The sequence below is a fragment of the Apteryx mantelli genome, chromosome 1, assembly GCF_036417845.1.
Source record: "Apteryx mantelli isolate bAptMan1 chromosome 1, bAptMan1.hap1, whole genome shotgun sequence".
In the NCBI taxonomy this organism is placed as follows: Eukaryota; Metazoa; Chordata; class Aves; order Apterygiformes; family Apterygidae; genus Apteryx; species Apteryx mantelli.
The window spans coordinates 153,183,415-153,203,155 of NC_089978.1; the positions used below are offsets into that span (position 1 = coordinate 153,183,415).

The window sequence follows — 19,741 nt, forward strand, 5'->3', positions numbered from 1 at the left end:
AATAAGTGTCCCACTTTTGTAGATGTCTGTGAAGACCTATTGATCCTTCAGGTAGACTCTAGAAACATTTGTCTAAGAAATACCTTCTTAGAAAACTATTAGAAGTTTACTTTCCTAGGGAAAAGAGGAGAAAATGGTAAAAAATATGAGTGATATGTAAACATGAATAAGGGATGTAAAAAATATATATATAATAATAATAATCTGCTTTTGGATGCTATAATGTCTTTTTCCCCTGAAATCTGTTCTGATACTATTCTACATTATATCTTCTATAATTCAATATTAGTAAAACTCTTCTTTCTTCTGAAATGTGTTTTTATTTGAGAAAGAAACCAGCATTTGGTGGTTAGATCTACTTTCTGTATATATTTGGATTCAGTGTCGTGCATAGTGATCAGCAAACAAAAACTTGCTCAACTATTTCCATTGAGACAGGGGAAGTAGATTTTTTTGTTTTAGGCTTTCTTTTTATGATGTAATAAAGCTGCAGAGTTCCTATTTGCTTTTTGGTTTTGGTAAAAATGTCAGTTTAAAAAGGAGAACTTTTATTTATTAGCCTTTTACCCACCAACACACAGTATTCTGGTCAAATAATGAAAAAGAAACAAAATGAACGCAATAAATTGAAATGGGTATTTAACTGATTTTCCCCAAAATACTTGTGTCCTTCTTATTTTTGAAACAAATACTGTTAAATGTTTTTAACTTCATTCAGTTTGAATTATTTTCCTCTAAATTCTGTGAGTTGATGATTTTTAAGTATTATATGGTGCTCTGTTACAGCAGCCTTAAGTAAAATGCAACTTTTTATCACAGCTCAAGAACTTAAAAACAACTTCTTGGAAGTTAAGATTGAGAGTGAAATTATTACTCTGGACAGCTATTACATCTGCCCAATTTGTTGAAGAAACTATTTCTATAGTTTAAACCTCTTTGAAAAATTGTTTATCAATTTGGAACAAAATTGTTTGATACTGAAAATTGTAAAACTAGAGAAATCCAAAGTACTTCTGGCAGATGGGCCCTCATTAGAGGTGTTTTCATGTCAGCTTCCTGTTTGCTAACCAAATTTGGCTAAAGCCTTTAGAAAAGCTTGTCTGGACAGTCCACTGCCATTTCTTCAGGATACAAATGCTTGTGGTTTACCTGAGGAGGTGTTCCTGGGAGACATTTATGCCTCTTAGAAATAAATAAATAGCTCCTCCTTCTTCCCATTCCACCTTCTCTCCTTTGATCAGCATTATAGAAATTCGTCATGCCTCCAGCCAGAAAGGAACAGCAGCAGGGTCAGGAGTGTCTTTTCTGAATGTTAGTCACCTTTTTTCCTTTTTAAAATTAATTATTTAAATTAAATTAAATTATTATTTAAAATTTTTTCTTTTTTTTAATTTAAAAGGAAAGCAAATTAAACACACTGAAAATGCATTAATGTTGCAGTAGGAGTTGATTTTAAAACCAGAAAATTAAGGTCGTATTTCTGACAGAATTAGCTTTGTCATGTTTTATGCATTTTTTTTTTCTAAATCTGTTTTACAGTTTGTCTGTAACTTAACTATTCTATAGTTTTGTCATGTGCACATTTTTTGGAGAGAAATAAATAAGCAGGGAGCAGGAAGAAGCTTGCTTATCCAGTGCTTAGTGACTGTCTTTTTCTTGCTTTTGAGATGCTGTCTTGCATTCAGTTAAGTGACTTCCTTGTACCTTCACTCAGAATTTATCTGTTCTTAGATTGGTTTGTAAAATCTTTACTAGCTCACTGCTGTGTTTCCCATATAATGTCTCATTTTGTGTTCTATGCTTCACTCTACTAATGACTTTAATGTGCGTAGAAGATGATAAAAATTACTTCAGAAGATCAAGAAAAATAAATGATGCCTCAGAAATAGTACAGGTATTGATTTACTTTTTTCTGCAACTTCATTAAATTTTGCCAGTTGTGTCTCTTATTTTAATTTTCAACGATACCTAAAAATCTTTAATGTTTACCTGTAAACATATAAAAACAACATGGTAACCTGATGGCATAATTGAGCACTATTCTGCATTTAGGTGTGATTGAACACACAGCAGTGCTGGCTCAAGACAGGAGATTGGTAAGATCAGGATTGTCGATCTTGCTACCCAGTGCTTAGTTAGCTTACTTATTTTAGAATATAGAAGCTGGTATGGCTCTTTTGGAAGTCTGTGATTAAACTCTGCTTGATTCTATGGGAGTAGGGTTGGATTTTTAATATTGTGTGAAAACAGGATCATTTATTGTTGAAAAAGAAGGATGCATGTATGCAAATTACTATAAAAATAAATAAATAGAATGAAAAAGTGGAGTAGAAAAGTAGAGATACTTTTCGGTAACAATCTGTGTCTATCATATTATCTTCTTTCCCAAACTCTTTATCTAACTGAAGTTAGCCCTATTTTGAGCAGAGTATTAGACTAGATGACCTCCAGATGCCCCATTCAAACTAAACTATTAATGGGATTCTAGGATTAGCATGTATTGGTTAGTTCTGCTTCAAGGTGCTTGGGATTTTTTGTACTTAGTGTGGAGAGAACATGTAGGTTTGTGATTTTTAGATTTAGATTTTTAGGGTTCAAATCACAAGAGGGAAGGAAGGAACTAATATTCTGCTTTTTTCTTTTAAGCAAAGCTCTTTGTATGTAATACTGTTAAGTATTTTTAAGTGATTTTTTTTTCCCCAAGGCTTTCTTATTATTCATGTTTTCCCTTAAACTAAATACAACACATATTTTCAGTGGAAATTGTAAATGCCATTTATGAAGGTCTTAATTTTAAGACATAAAAATCTTGATGAGGAAAACCATGTCACTTGTCTCCCCCTACAGGGATTCTGTTCGGACTTTCCTAAAAGGTTATTTTTGTTGTCTCCTCCTCACCCTTCATACCCTGAGGATTTGGTCCCAGGTCTGGAAGTCTTCAGCTGTAAAGCAAATAATTTAGAAAGCTTTGCATTTGTAAAGTGGGTCTATAAGGGTAGGAGGTTTTGCAACTATAACTGTAATGAGTGCAGCCATCTTCTGCTCTAATGATCCATGTGTTTCTGTTGTGTAATAAAGTGGTCAAAATTATAAGGAAAAGTGTGGTACTGCTACCAGATTTTTCAGTTATGTGGAATGATGGAGTCCCATTTGAAAGTCAGTGAAACTATATGTCATGTGAGAAGAAACAGACTAAGGACTTAAGATAACAATGCTATGTAGTTTTTTGGTGGCTGATAATTATTTTGTGTATGGTAGAAGCTTATACCTGCCTGGGCAAGCGAATTAGTAGGGAAAGTATATGGAATAGAACTAAAAGCATGTATCGAGTACCCTGCAGTTGTGGGTGAGTTTCTGAATAGAATGCAAAGAGTATAATACTGCATATATCTGCTAAACACAGTCTTAGTTTCCCATTTATGGATGTCAGCACATAAGTAGCATATTAGCTTGTCTGGACATTTACTGCTGAGAGTGTACTGCCAACACTAGGAATTCCGGACATCTTTTCAAGATAAGATAGGCATACGATGCAGTAAAGCTCAAGAGTTAAAGTTGAAACAGATTTTTTTTAAGACGGTCTTTTTCATGTGACTACCTGTATCCCGTCTCCTTCATACCGTACCTCCCTGTGTAGTATAAAATAGTAGATGTTTTCAGATCAGTGAAAATACATATGTGAATACCTAAATAGTTACACAAACAAAATTTTGCAAAACAAGTTGCTTTTTAAAAACCACTCTCATAATGCCCTTTTCAGATTAACCCCTTTACATGCAGACGTTTGCATTTAATATATTGAGCTTTCAGGCAATGTTTTAAACTTCTTAGCCTCTTCATCTACAATAAAACCTTTTTTCTTGCTTGCTGCTCATACCTGCATGCTTTGCCTGTGCCTTTATTTTTTTACTCGAGTCAAAGGGGAAGTGGGAAAGTGATGTTCGTTAGATGCTCAAAAGACAGTATATTACCAAGAGAAGCTGTCCATCTGCTTAACTCCACCGACCTGAGAATTACCAAAGTTCTCTATACCATGTCATAGTGTGATCACACACACAAGACTTTAAAGTACATTATGCCCAACTACTACTTTGCATTATTAATGCTGTTTCATACATGATTGTCACTCACTCATCAATGATACAGATTCTTCTATTTAAATAGAAATGGAATATTTATCCCAGGAGATAGCTCCCCATGCAGTTTGCATGCACACTGCTGTGTGGTGCTGTCTTACCTCCAGGTTTGATGTAGAAGCAGTTGAGCTGAGTTTCATGCACCAGCTTCCCCTTATACTTCGTTTCAGGTTCCCCTGGCAAGTGGCTGGTTAGCGGGTGATACGCTTGCCGAACAAAGGCTTGAAACATTGTAGAATTCCAAAGGAGCTTTGCAACAGATGAACCTGAGTATATTTTCTGTATATATTAAATGAAAATTCCCTTTGGCTGGTTGTTTCTTACTTTAGAAATATTTAATGTAATAGTCTTGCACAGAAGTTAAAATCTCAGTGTTGCTTAGAACTACTGACAACTTAGTGCTTTCCTCTAGAAACTATTTTCCAGCTCTTTGAAATCTCAGCAGTATCTCTTGCATTATCCTTTCTTTCCTTGCTCTTCACTCCTGATCCTTTCCTTGTCCTTTGTGCCTAATGCTCAGTTGGAGCCTACTCCTCCCCCTGTGGTTTTTCAGGAAAACTTGGATTGAGAAACGAAGATAATGGACGCCATCCACCCGTCAGCTCATCACCTCACCGAGCCATGACAATCTCTGGTTTCTGTATATCAGCACGGACTTCTCTGATAATATCCTCTCGTGTTTGAAAAAAATAGGTTTGTCTAGTAGGACGTGGACTTCACTCCTGACATAGCCAGAAAACTTCTCTTGGAATGCGAGCTTGCTTGTTCGCAGTCTCTTTTATATGTGTGTGTATATATATAAAAATATTTGTAACCTTCTCTTAATGTGAAAGAGTATATCCTACGGCGCATATATAAACGCTCACTTCTGTCTAGTATTGATTTAATATAAGCTCTTGACTGCCTCATCAGCTTTGCCTTCATCAGAACAAGTCTTAAATCGGCATTAAACAGTATTTTTCAATTACGGGAGGAGAAAAAAGAAAGAAATTCTTTTCAAGTATAAGATAGCATACCCTTTAAAGGACAAGGAATGTGTTTTATATAGAAACCCGTGCAACTGTTCCAGTGGAATTCCACTAAGACTGCAAATGCAGTGTTGTTTTTTTGTTGTAAGAGGCGTACGAACTAGTAACAGTGTTGGGCTTAGTATTTGCCATCTGCTGTGTTTTAACGGTTATGGCTGCAACCCAGTTGTTGGTTTTGCAGTGCAGAGCTTGCTTTAATAAAATGTAACAGAATATAAAGTCTTCACATCATAATGTATTGCTTAAAATTAATCTTTACAAAAAATGTGTTTGTACCTGCTAGCGTCATTATTTTAGACGTATGTACTCCTAGGTCTGTTACAGTTTGTTTCAGTAATCCTTTTGCATAGTAGAGATATTATTCATATGAATAACAACAGCCACAGATCCAGTAGGCAGGGGGGAAAAAAAAAGTAAGTGATGTAAGACACATACTTCAGGTCAGATGTCGACAATAAAGGGGGTAGGAAGATTCTTCCTGTGAATCATCTGGTGCTGGTCGTTGTCTTGCACAGGATATGGACTTTCAGTTTGAGGAGCTCCACCAATTCTTTTGTCTCTGTCAAACAACTGCTTTTCTGTAAAATTTCAGGATTAACAAAATACAGCATTAAATCCAGTACGCAGGAATTTAAATTCACTGTGGCATCTTTCAGTGGGAAGGCTCTTGAAATTTTGTAATAATTAATTAGAAAAAGAGGAGAGATAACATTGGATTTTATGTAAAGTATCATATGCCTTCCGGCAGTGCTTTACTTCTTTTTGCTTTTCAGTTGTCATCTCTCTTCTGTTTTTATTCTGATTTCTGTCACATGTATATTTTGTACATCTCCTTGCTATACTGAGAACAAAGTTGGGATTCAAGTTTGTGCTGAGCAAGTTAGAAGCAGAAGGAGGGGACAGAACGAGAATAAGAAAGCAGAAGGTGAAAATTACTGGTATGTTTTATACCTAAGGGATTATGCGTGGGTTGGTAAAACACTGCTGACTTCTGAAAAAAAATGAAATGATGCAGTTTTACTTCCTGCATGAAAATAATGCAATTGCTGTAACAAAAATCTCCCAATGCACAGTTCCAAATTTGAACTTGAATCGAAACATAACTCTAGTCTATATTCAGCAATGCAAAAATTGCAGAGTATCTCCCAGCATTGATTCAGTTGTCTAAAATGTCTAGCTGCTAATGTAACATGAATTTGATAAATATGGATTTTCAGATGCTCTCATCTATTGGATTACAGATTTAAAACGAAGAAATACCTATTGTTTAATCATATTTTCATGGTGACAAGCTTGATCTCAAAAGGTACATTCTCCTTCTGTACGTGCACACATGCATCTATACACACACACACACACACACACACACACACACTACTTTGTGCAAAAGAAGGTAGAAAAGTCAATAAAATGCTGAAGTTTATAATAAGTTGAACACTGAATTAAATAGCTAAAATTATTTTTTAAAGTTATACCTTAAAAACAAAATTAGAGCAATCAAATGAAAAAAGCGGTAAGGTAGTTTCAAAGAGGTGACATTTGTATCTTCATGAAAGAAAAATGACTAAATTGCAGTTTTCACAAGAATAAAGTAGTTCATAAAATATGCTTAATAAAATTTAAATATACATAAAGGATAAAATGGAATTTTCAATGGAAACTCCATAGTTTGGCCAAAGTAACTGAAGACGATGTAACAGCTGACTATAACAGAAGAGATGGCTACAGAGTAGTGCATTTTTTGGGGGGGAGGGGTGGTGGTATTGAATCAAAAAATCTTAAAAGGCTATGGCAAGTAGCCATAGTAAAAACAAAGACATAAGATACTCTGTAAATGGGAACTGAGAATTGTGGAATTTCAAAAAAAAGTAGTTGACTCTACATTTGCCTATTTCTACAGGATGTTTGTTTTATTTTTCTAACCTTTTTCAGAAAGGAGTTGATTGCATAGGAAAGATGGTGAAATGGTGAAATTGACTGCCTCCAAAATGTATGAATATACAGAGTATACAAATGGAAGAACGCTTTTTTTTTAGTTTTGTCAATGTTATGATATTCTTTAGATGTTACACGTTACAAGAACAAGTATATATTTTCGGACAACTTAGATCGTTGTTGCAGGTTGACAGCTTCATCGATCTGCAAATGTATTTCCATTAGGTAGGATCTGAAGGCATGCAATAAAGAAGTAAGTGAGATGAGATCACAACAGTCAGAATTTTAAACAACATCTATAGTTGAGCTTGCTTATTTTCATAATGAAGCCTTTTTTCAAGTTGTTTATAATTTTGCATGACTTGAACTGTTTTGGATAAGAGCTCATCAGACTGATTATATGAAAAACTCAGGATTCAGGAAAAAATAACGTAAAATAACATGGTGTTGAACACCTGCTTAAGGTTAAAATATTTTCCCTTCTTTTTTCCTCTTTTTTTTTTTAAACTGAAAAAATTAACACCAGCAGAGTTTGAAAACTTGACCTTGAACCTGAAGGTAGCTCTGGAATTAGAGATGTTCTTTGACAGGTACCTCAGAGATTAAGCTTTCAAAATTTTGGGGAATATATTCTTAGATTTGGCTAAAATATGAATCCATGAAAACTGCAGTGGTCAAATCCTGATGAGTCCTCTACCAACCTTTCAAGTAGGTCATTTACACTGGAGCAGCCTTCATCCCCACAGGACTAGAACACCTCATAATCCATAAGAAACATAACAGAAGCTGCCACTTACTTTAGCCTAGTGGAAGGCAGGAAAGATAAAGGCTAGAAATAGATGAGATGAAGGCAGCTCTCAGTCATATTCTTTAAAATAAAAGCAAACTATTTTTTTCATCTCCCAGGCTGGAAGAGCAGTGGTGCTTCCTGTTGTCCTCCTCAGTTGAGTAGGGCAGTTCTTTTCATTGCTTTAACTTTTAGGGTGATGTGCATATAATCAGTGTTCTGGTTTAAACTCTTCCACTGATAAGTAACTATTCTGTGAACTTTATAAACTAATCTCTGAGAAAAGGCTTCAGAGATAATCCAGTATAACTTCCCTTTTTACAGGTTTCAAAACTTCTAAAAGTTCATTTCTAGCATTCTGGAAAGAAGCCTGTATCTGTAGTGCTGGAGGGTTGGTAAATATAATCTTAGGATGATTTTGTGCTAGTGGAATACTACTAGTATGTATGCTTTTCTGCTAATGGAAGTTACGGATATATATTTAGTTTAGATTTGAGTAATGGTGTGTTTTTGTGTATGTTCAGGTCACTATATAGATGAGAGCCTGGCTTTATTTCAGTATGCATGGAAGACCAATTTAATGGTTTGCAGTGGAAAGTTATTGGGGATAATGGAGCACTGGTAAGCTAGTGTGGATAATAGGAGCTTCGGACGTTGAGGAGTTGTATTTCTTTTCCCACTCAGCCGTTCTCTGATGGATTTCTTGCAGAGGAAGGTTGCTGTTGTTGACTCAGGATATCTGGGTTTGGTTTTTAGCCTTGATAAAGACTTCCACATAGAGCTTTCCAAAGTCAGCATCTTGTCATTTTTCTATATCAAAATGGAAACAGTAGCATTTGTCTATCTTAATATCTCTTCACTTAGCTTGTAAACTCTTTCAGTGAGAGACTGTATGTATAATCATTCCTATTAGAAAAGGCAGTGGAGCTCCAGTCTGATGTGGTTGTTTTAGGAGTCTGCTGTGAATAATGAGAAACACTTGTTATTTGAGAACAACTTATTTATTTATTTAAGAACAATACAGGTTTTATTAAGAACAACTTGTTGTTTAAGAAATTGATAGCCCAGCACCTACAGACCTCCTGCCTTCATGTCAGTGTCATGCATCATCATGATTTAAAAGTTATTTGGAACTGATGATGCAATGGCAGGGGATGAGACTAGAAATCAGTGGAGGGGAGAAAAAAATTGCACTAAGCCAGATGGATCATTGCATCGACACTATTCCTGTGTCATGACTGAAAATTTCTTGTAGCATCAATAAAAGTCAGTTTTAAGGGAAATCTTGCAAATTTGGTTTGCCTTTGGGATCTTTTCCAAAAAGTAAAGAACCTGCTGTTGGACTCTTGCATCTGCTGAGCTATATGGAAATAAATGGATCAATGGAAATTGAAGTTTCTTGCCAGGCTAACATAACCTTAGCTTTGAGACTATTTGAGGGACATTCTAGTGAGCTTATTTTGCTTGTCCCTGCTGCGGAGTTAATGTTCTTTTCATTATGGAATTTCCTATAGATTTTTCTGAAGCGTCTCAGATCAGGCTATCATTAGAACTGCAGACATGATTTTATAAACAAATTATCATCTCTGTTTGAATTGTCATTTTTTTGCCCAATGAGATCAGTAATGTTTGTTGGCTCTGTATCTGGAAGTCTGTGAATTGGTCACCCACTATTCATTAGGTTGAAGATCACAAGGATATTTCAGGGTCCATTTTATTAACAAAAAATTGTTTCATGCATTGATTTTAAGACATAGTTCCAGGCACAATTAAACAGATGGTAGCGAGGAACCTATTCTTGACTTTAATAATGTTGCCAATCACTGCCCACTCTCTAGCAATCTGCTTTGGGGGAATGGGGTTTTGAGGGGCTTTTTGTTTTGTGTTTTGGCTTTATTGAGAAGGTTGTTTGAATAGTTCCCTCCTCAGTTGACTTTAAGATGACTGGTCAAGCTGAAAAAAGGCTTTTTTTCACTCGCCGTGAATCATTTTCATTTTGCGTTAAGATGTCTCTGAGGAGGATTTCTTTTCCCTTTAATAACTGGCTTTTTTTTTTCTGCTTGTTCATATATAATGTTAAAAACCTTTGAAATAATGGAAATACCATGGAAAGTCATCTTTTCCTTGTCCATGTTAAAAGTGACCCAGAGAGGTGGATCAGGAGCATTATCAAGCTTTAAATGAAAGAGCAAGTGTCTGATTGTTTAGCAATTTTTTTTTTCTTCCACCTGCTTTTTAGGAATTTAATTTACACTGGTATCAAAATAGAGTTTTATATTGTCCAAAAAATAATCTTTTTTCAATGTCTTTGGGGATTGGGGGTATTTATTTTGTATTGTGCTGCTCTATGTAACGTAGAGGAGCAAGAGACCTAAAGATTGCAGTCCTGCTGATGATAGTCCCACATGACTATCAGTATGGTATAATAGGGTGAAATTTATGTTTTTATTATTTTTAAATACCTAAATAGTGATGCAAAATACTATGTTTAAAATGATTTAAAGTTGCAGAATTGAGCACTCCTAGATTGGCAAATACCAAAATTAAGGTTACCACTACAATTTCTCTTTTTTTGTGTACGTAATTTTAAATTATGTGATCACATATTCTTTTTCTATAAGGAATCAAATCATCAGTCATCAAATAGTCTGGATGGTGTTCTTGTAAAGAGCAGCTACTCAGTATTCTGATTTTTCCCTCATTGCTGAAATGTGGGCCTCTTGCATACTGCTCAAGTTCTATATTAGAGACAGAACTACTAATTATTATTTTTTTCTGTGATACTCATCAGTATACTAGCTGATACCTTGTAAGTAAACTGAACTGGTTTGTTTGTGTTGTACTTTGTTCAGATTAGAAGTATTATTCCTCCTATTTTACAAATTGGAATCCTGAGGCAGAATGGTTAAGATTTAAGATCCATTAATGTGGGGTATCTGACTTTAAATTACTTGGACCTAATTTTTTCAGTATATTTTTCATTCACGTGTTCAAAAACACTTCCTGCAGACTGCAGTTCTGTGGCTGGTGTTTTTGCAGATCACACACTCAAATTTTATACCCAGGTCCAGGCTCTCGAATCAAACACCCAGAAATGAAACATACCCAATCAATGACGCCCACTTCAGATGGTATTTTGCAACATGCATATCATTGCCTAATGTCTCTGGGGCAGCCTCAGAGTTGTTCTTCAGCTCTCCAGGATAGTGTGCAGCTGCATTAGCTGCAGTTCTTTTACACCCTCTTTCCTTTCTTGCAGTCCTGTCTTACTTGCTTTATCCTGTGTTAAATGATGTAGAGCTCTAACAGGGAAGTTTCCTTCACTACTTGAGCCTGATGAACATAGCGTATTCCTTCCAGTTTGCTATCATAATCATAAAGACTATATCAGGGACAAAGAAGTCATATTTGCATTAGAGTAGAATGATACAAAATTAAGATGACGTGCTTTAAATGGTGTTTTAAGTTTAAGAACTCATAAATCTAAAAGTATTATTGTGGGTATAATCTGCTTTGGGTACTTTTTGAGTAGGTCCTGCAAAATGGTTCTTGGCGCTGTAGTATTTTAACATGCTTATCAGAAGAAGAAACACAGTTGTCATTAATAGTTTGCAGACTAGTCAAATATTGCACAAAAGATAGATAGCAGAGAGAAATGATCATCAGCGTAAAGCAGTCTGGCTTTCTTGTAACATGTGCATAGACAAACTGCATTTCAGTGTAGTCAAGTGTGGATTTACGTCTTCAGGAGCGAGAGCATAGTCCATACTTATGAGACCAGTACCCTAGGAAACATGACATCAAGAAAAAAACATTCAAATTAAAATGGATAGTCTACTCTTTTTTTTTTTTTTTTCTGGAATCTTTTTTTGACAGGAAGTTTAAAACAGTTAGTTGCAGGGGAGTCTCAAGTAGGAAGTTATGATATTTCCATGTTTAATGTTACCCATGCTTAAATATTGTAGTTTGTGTATCAGTAGCTTAAAAATAATGACTGCAGGTGTATACACTGAAACCAAAACTTTGATAATGGAAACTTCTATCCAGAGCACAAAAGGCTAATAGCTGGAAATTGAAGCTATGCAAATGAAGACTAAAAAGAATAATCCTAAAGAAAACCCCTTTCTTTTTAATAGGGTCGTTAATCCTTAACATGAATTATGAAAGGTGGTAAGAAATTCTTCATCATTATAAATAAATAAATGTCTTAATTTTGAGAGATTAGAAGTTGTCATCTATAATTCTGGTAAGTAGCAGCTGTCGACTTCTGCTTATGAATAGTGTTCAGTGCTGTAGTATTTGTGCGGTTATAAGAATGACTTAGCCAAAAAATTAAAATTATCAGGCGGAAGCTTTAGAATTGGCTCTGAAGTTGTGATTTTAAAATTAAATAATTTAATTTCTGAAATTAAATCACAGAGCAGTATTAAATGAGCTTCACTGATTTTGTTAAAAATTTTCCGGTTTGATTTATAAGCTACCTTTTTTTAATTCTAACAGTTCTAAAGACTGATACACTTTAATATTTAATTTAATAAATTTAATTAGATTTAACTAATTTATTTGTCTTACTTGAGTTCAACACTAACTATTTCTTGTTGATTTGATACCTGTGTTACATCCTTCTAGTTTAGCTTAATCTTGTTAAAACATGACCTTGGTGAGGTTTTTTTTCCTTTAATATGATCAATTCATTACTAAATCTCATTTCTTTTAGTAAAGAACATGAGTTCAGAACTGTTGAAAATGGATGAATAGATGAATGCCAGCTTGTCAGAATAAAATTAGCTCTCCTCATTGGTCTTCCGTTTTGTTAGCTACTTTTCATGTAACTGGCCCATTTGGGGAGCAGAAGACGTCTGGTTTTGATGTTTGTTTGTTTGTTTGTTTGTTTTTACAACAATATCTCCCTGGAAAACTTTATAGGTAAAGCTGGGCGTTCAGTGACTTAATATTTCCTCTTCTGTGCTGCAGCAGAAGAATCTCCTTTGTAGCTCTGCTGTTTAATGATTACGTTTTAGCATGTGAACATTTTAGATAGTGCAATTATCACTCTGCAGGTGATACTTAGATCTAGATTTCCTTTTTGTCAAACAGTCCGATGGAGATGACAGGGTGTATACAGATAATCTATTTAAATTGAATCCTGGTAAGAAATACATTCTTTTCATACTAGTAGAAAGCTTGCAGTGAGACTAGTATTGTATGTGTATTTATCTCTTGTTAGTGAAGAGCATGCTGGGTTACTAGCTTAATAATTACAGTTTGTTATCGTCTTAGATTCTTTGGCTGCTCCTGGATTTTTATGTGTTAACGTATATATAAAAAAAAGTTGCCATTTTATGTTTGTTATTAATCAAGATGATGGCAGTTAGTACACATTTTTATCACTATAATTTCCATTTTTGTTTCCTTAAATGTAGATTAAAGTAGAATATATTGTAGTATAACTTTATGTCAAGGTTAGCCCAGGTGATGAGCACTCAATATGAACACATAGGTTTAGTGTACTTCAGGTATGTGACATCTCAGATTTCCACCCAAACTGTTACCTTTTCACTGGTACCTCATTCTCTTGTGCCTGAAGAAGAGTTCAGAGTGCATGTCGAAGAGTCCATTGTGCTGCAGTAAGTTGAACAGCCCTATGATTCTTTCTCAGTGTATTTCTGAAGTATTCATCTGTTCTGGACAGATGGGGGAAGCATGGAAAGAAGTGAAGGACTGTCTACCTGTGAAAGATTTTGCATCTTCACTGCTAAATGGTTAAGCTGTCGGCTCAGAGAATATTGGGCTTGGATTTCAATCTCAACTTTCTTTCATCTGTGCTTCCAAATCTGAGTTGGAAGTACTATTTGGCTGAGGTGAGAAAGTGTGTGTGCACATGTGGAAGTCAATAGGATGGGGTTGACACTTAGATAACATCTGGGCTAATTCTGCAATGAAGACAGCTCTCTGGAGGATATTCTGACTAAAGCATTCAGTTAAAATGGTATATATTGTTGCTTTGATTGGACAGACATAATCAGTATCCTGATTCTGTGATCTGAACTGGCTGTGCATTTGTTTGAAATGCATTTTAAATGATGAGTTGTAGTTTTATAAAATCTGAAATGGTCCTTTATACTGGCAATCAGACAGTTGTTTTTTTGTCTCTGAGTTGAGGTAAACTAGCTTGCTTCTGCTTTTGATTCCAGTCTTTAAACTTGTAATGGCCAGAAGCAGTGCAATATTTCCAAGGGACTGTCTGATTTCAAGTTTATCAGATTTTCATGAATAGCCTGTGACTTGTCTGATCAATTGGCTAATAGGTGAATCTGTTCAACCTATCTTGCATACTGGACATGCCACCAGCTGTGGCAGAAATAATAAAAAAATTTAAGAAAGGATGGAGCAGTTAACCAGTGTTTCATCAATCCTTGTCTACGCTGGAGATTCTTTTATAACAAAGAATAACCTTGATTTATTAAAACAATTTTGACTGTCTGGACAGATGAGGTTTTCAATCTGTTACCTTGTTGCATTCAAGAATATGGTTGTGTTACCTGTAATATGGACAACATCTAACAGAACAATGAATTTTTCAAATATGTTTAGATAGAAGGATGTCTAGTTTAGCACAGTATTTTGGAACCTTGCAAATCCTTCACACACTTTTGTACAAGCTTGCAGTTCATTATTTGATGCTTACTGTGACTTTTGTTGGAATATTAATAACTGTTTTAAGTTCAGTTTTTAATGTTAATGTCCATTTTACAAAAAGGACATGAGTTATGCAGTTCGCACCAGCACATATGTTGTACATTTATACATGGATTTTAGAACCTCTGGAGCATATTGTGTTACTTGTCTTTTTTTAGCTGAATAATAAAAATCATCATCAAACTTTTTAAAAAATTAATCATGAAAAGGATTATACATCTTTTAAAAGTTGTTATTTGTTGTCTGTCTATAGGATAGCTGTTCTTTTTTTATGCTTTTCACCGGTATGTTCTGTTAAACAGTTAAACCATTTTTAGCTATATAAAGGACAACAAATGGTTGAAAATTTGAAGGGGAATGGAGATAAATATTACACTTGTGTCTTACAAAGAGCTGCTGCACATTCATTTTCTTTTCAGACTTTAATAAAGCCAACTGATATGAAGTATGCTACATTTTTGGTTCTTTGTAATTGAAGAAACAATCCCTTTTGTTTTGCTCTAATACAAAGAAATATTACACGACTAGGCATAGTGTTACACTTGTTTTCAAGCATTTACTCCATCCATTTAGTCCCCTCTCAAATGAAAACTAGCCCCTACTATGTTTTGAAGATGTGTTAGGAATTACAACATGTTAGTGAGATTAACTCTTGCTGCAGTGTGGGGGTGGGGGGACAGTTAGTTGCCTCTTTGCTACCGTATCATATAAATGGGAACAAAGACATTGCACAAGGTTGTGGTGATGATATAAAGGGGAAGGTGCATATTAGCCCTGTAAGTGCCTCTGTCCTCCCCTTCTTGGAGCAGATTTGTGCCTGATGTTAAAACTAGGACAGTTACCCTGACCGATGTGGACAGATCATTTTCGAGAATATGTACAGACAGTGTTATAGATTTATTCCCAGGCTATCTTATAAAAATTATCTAACACGGTTGTGAGTGGAAAAACCTCCCTATTTATGATGATTGTGGAAGGTGCACTAACTACAGTTCCATTATGGTTATTACCATCACGATGGTTGCATTAGTGGTGTGTACATATGAGAATTCTGTGCTATTAGTAAATTTAAATCTGCTGTTGCTGGGCAAAGCTGCAGGCACTTACTTTTGCAGAAACCAGAAGCTGAAGTCTGAACTTAGATACAGGTTTTCTCATAGTGAGGTTGGCTACCGATAATTACTTCTTTGGAGGTGAAGGTCATGGGCAACATGCTAGGAAATCGGCAAAGAGGAAGAGGTGTATTTATGCTACTATAACAACATCGGTGGTATATTATGTAAGAGAGGCCTGAAAGTTGTTAAAAACTAAATGAATCTTGCTTGCTTATATATGTGTGCAACACTTCTCTGCCTGCAGTACACTAACCACTAGCGGTCTAATGGATGGATATGACAACTGAAAAAATTGACAGAGGAAAAGGATTTAAAGAAAAACTCTGATGGTTTAGTGTTTTGGAGAAAAGGATCAAATATCTCTGCCTTCAGTGTAGGTTCAAGAGCTTGTATTGTACATCCTTGGAGATATGCCTTTGATCTTTTTTTATTTTACTGGAGGATCTGAGTTGTCATATTTAATTTATTTGGGGGAGGGGGGGGAGAAAGAAATAAATTTAAAAATTCCTTTGCAGGTTACCTTTAAATATCTACCAGGTAGAATTGCTATCAGGTAGAACTGCTGTTTGAGAAGATGCTCATAGTTTGTGTTTGATGTGCATTTACAGTGTCCATATATGGGATTTGGTTTTATGATAAGGAAGAATGCCAAAGAATTGCAGAACTCATGAAAAAGTAAGTGATGGGTAAACAAGACTTTCTGTGCTTTTTTATGTATGTATTTCTGTACATACATGCACATTATATTACAAGGATGGTCATACCTCTCTCCTTTAAACCTATTTCTATAGAATCTGTTGAAAGTAAAATTGTCACCCAGCTGCATTTTATATATTCAAAAATAAGTTGCTGTATTGCAATACTTTTTCATAATTCACTGTCCAGCTTACCTATCAGAGCATAACAGTGCATCTGATTTATTCCCTGATGCCTCAGAGATCTGTTTTGAAGAATTGTACTCTTTGGAGGCTTAATATATTTTTCGGTTTGGGGAGACTTTTTTAATGTTGCTGTTACCTTTTTCTTCTCACATTAATGTAAGCGAGGGCAATCATGAAGACATACTGTCATAATACAGTTTCTGTGTTTTTTTCCTCTTTCTGCATCATGGCTGAATTCCTGCTTCCTCCTTTCTTAGCAATATGTACAAAATTCACTTAATTAGCTCTGACTTCATGACTCTTATGTACTCAATAAAATTATTTTATATAAATTCTGTGAACTCGAATTTTGCAGTCAAACCAGAGATCAAAATTTCACACAGAACTATGTTCTCAGAAGTATTTTAATCTTACAGTATCATGGATAGCCTCTTAACTGTCACTGCTTTCTTCATATGTCCAGAATTGATAGGGGCCCTTGGTTTAATAATTGGCTTATTTGCAATGATCCCATTTTTGATGATTATATTCTGCAGGTTTTCATGTTTGTTTGAAGGAGGAAGAAGATAAGTCATTTAGATTGTATCAGCATGCGCAATCTAAATTTTTTAGAGAAGTAATGTGGAGGCAATAGTAAAGGGACCTGATAGGAATTGGCAAAGATTGGATTTACCAGTTGCCTGTGCTGTGTAGGATTTGGAGGCGTTGTGTCACAGCTATTCTGACATTTCTTTTAAGGGATAGGAAGAGGAATGATGTAGGTCCAGGTCTTTGTCATCCCAAGAAAAACTGTAGAAGACTGATACAGTCAAGCTGACAGCATTAGATACTAGCAGAGCAATGCAAAAGCACTGTCAGAACTGTGAATCTCTCCTTTTCAGGTCATCTGTCCCAGTCTTAACAGCCCAGTTAACAAACGTGTTTCTGTAGCCAGAAGCATGCTGAGGAAGTGACATCAATTTTGATTGCCAAAGTACCATGTGCCTGTTTGTGTCCTGCAGTACCAGTCCAAACAAGGCTCATGCTCACACACTTAGATCCATAGCAAAATGCTTTAACCATTCTACCGCTCTATTCCAGATAGTATTTTTTATAAAATCCTGGCTGGGAAATTAGTCAAGTTTCCTTTATGTCTCTTCTTAAAAAAAATACCTGCTGCTCTACATTTTGCAGTGACAAAACATTATGAAACACAAACTGTGACAACGGTGTTTTTTTGGTTTTGCTTTTTTGTTGTTTATGCTGTGTGTCCTACAGCTCTAAAATAAGTCAGTTGTGACCCAAGAAATAATTGATGGGGATGAATTTACAGAAATAAGCAATGAACCCTAGGAAGCCCAGGTTTTTGACAGCTAATTTTAGTTAACTAGCTCAAGTTGCAGTTGGTGGTGATTAGGTGCTCTCAAACTGGTAATTTACTACAATAAAGACTAGTTTTCAGAGGATCCATGCTATTGTAAACCATGTGTAGTGGCTTATAATAGCAGTGTTGCATATAGATAAAAAATACCCTGTAGCTCAGCCAGTTGGCTCTGTGTTATAATTCTCAGCATTCTGCAATAATAATAAAGCAGCTGGGGCAGGAAATTGGTCATTTGCTAGTAGTTAATGACTGATTTGTGTGTTTGCCATCCTCCACCACCAGTAGAACTGAATAACACTATAAATTCCCTGCTCTTTCTGAGTTTAGAAATTGTGAGTGACTTGCAGAAATTTAAGCCTATGACCTAGTATATTCAAGATTGAAGAACATGTATCTCATGCTGTATCAAGCTGTTTTAATACAGATCTTTTAATATAGGTGTGATAACTGTGTTTTAATATTGATGGGGAAAAATGAAAATACTCAAGTTTTGTTTAATTGTGGTAAAGTAGCAGTAGTTAAACTTTATTTTTTTGTTGTTTTTTTCTTGTATATTCTCCTCTCACCTCCCACTTTCAGCCTAACTCAACAGGAACAATTCAAAGCACAGCAGGGCACAGTAACAGGAGTATCCCCAATGATCATGAATTCTACTAATAACAAAGAAGTGGATATCTTACGGATGCTTACCAAGGCCAAAGATGAGTATACCAAGGTGAGACTTGCTCTCTATAAAATGAGGGCATTTCCTTTCAGTGATACCATGATGCCAACTTGCTTGACACTTTACATTTTAACACATAACAGTTCTTTTTGTAGAGGAGTTTTACTCAGAGTAAAACTGGTGGTCTGATTTCAGACAATACGCTCTGTCAATTGTTTGGCAGAATTTGCTAAAGATTCAAGAGAAAAGAATGTTGTGAATAAAAATTTCTGAAAGGAAAACATGTATATGATTATTTATTTGTTGCACTCTAGGGGTTAAAAAGAAGTGTAAACTTGGGGCATGAATGTTTCTGGCTTTGATTTTGACCCATAGAGCTCCTGTGCTCATTGCTAATTAAGTAGTACCTTAAAGTCCCTTCAAGTTGTGTCCTATTTCTGGATGAAGTATTCAAACCCTCTAATAGTTTCTGTGGTCTGCACAGATCATTTCCTCTATGGAAGACCTTTAGCATTGAAGTTACTGCCTTTAATTGTGGTCATTAGCTAGTTTTGGACATTGATGGAACCTAGTATGATTTCAGCCCATGGGCTGCTTTGGTCTTCTGAGGCTTCTAAACAAAGAAGTAACTAATGGACTAATAATGTTCTGTATTATTGAGCAATCAAAAAAGCTTGCTTTAGGGAATAAAAATCTAATAATTTTAATTATTCATATGTATGCTGCAGATTGTTTCAGAGCCTGCAGTTCCTACTGCTGCTTCCTGTCCTTCATGTGTGTTATCATGTAATAATAAGCTCATAACATACGAGTGTTTTGAGTCTAGAAATATATGTATCTTAAACATAAACAATTTGAAGAGAGAAAAAATTGTTTTTCTGAAATGTGGCTACTAATAAGAACCTCAGAAAGGTTATACTTCAGTTATGGTGAAATGTAGTTGTTTTTCTTGTGGCATAGCTTATTTTGAAATTAAGATCTTCGTATTTTCTCTAAGAGGTGAATTTAATGTTTTATAGTGCAAAAAAACCACCCTCAGAACCTGGTATCTGTTCTATATTTTAATACTGAATAAGTATCTAGTGTTCGCATAAAGGAGTGTGATTTGATATATTCTGAAATGTTCAAGGATT

General features: G+C 35.2%; 2 protein-coding genes across 3 annotated transcripts in view; one reads left to right on the forward strand and one right to left on the reverse strand.

Annotated features, from left to right (window-relative positions):
* CACNA1C (calcium voltage-gated channel subunit alpha1 C) overlaps positions 1-4,945 on the reverse strand; it is a 500,936-nt gene extending 495,991 nt beyond the window's left edge. Inside the window, exon 1 of the mRNA XM_013947219.2 lies at positions 4,238-4,945. Coding sequence (XP_013802673.1) covers positions 4,238-4,367 — 130 coding nt within the window. The 5' untranslated portion in view covers positions 4,368-4,945. The remainder of the gene's footprint in view (positions 1-4,237) is intronic.
* Positions 1-19,741, forward strand: part of DCP1B (decapping mRNA 1B) — a 47,849-nt gene that overhangs the window by 9,287 nt on the left and 18,821 nt on the right. For both annotated transcript variants that reach the window (XM_067307002.1, XM_067307008.1), the window contains exons 4-5: positions 16,309-16,375; positions 18,524-18,659. In XM_067307002.1, coding sequence (XP_067163103.1) covers positions 16,309-16,375; positions 18,524-18,659 — 203 coding nt within the window. The remainder of the gene's footprint in view (positions 1-16,308; positions 16,376-18,523; positions 18,660-19,741) is intronic.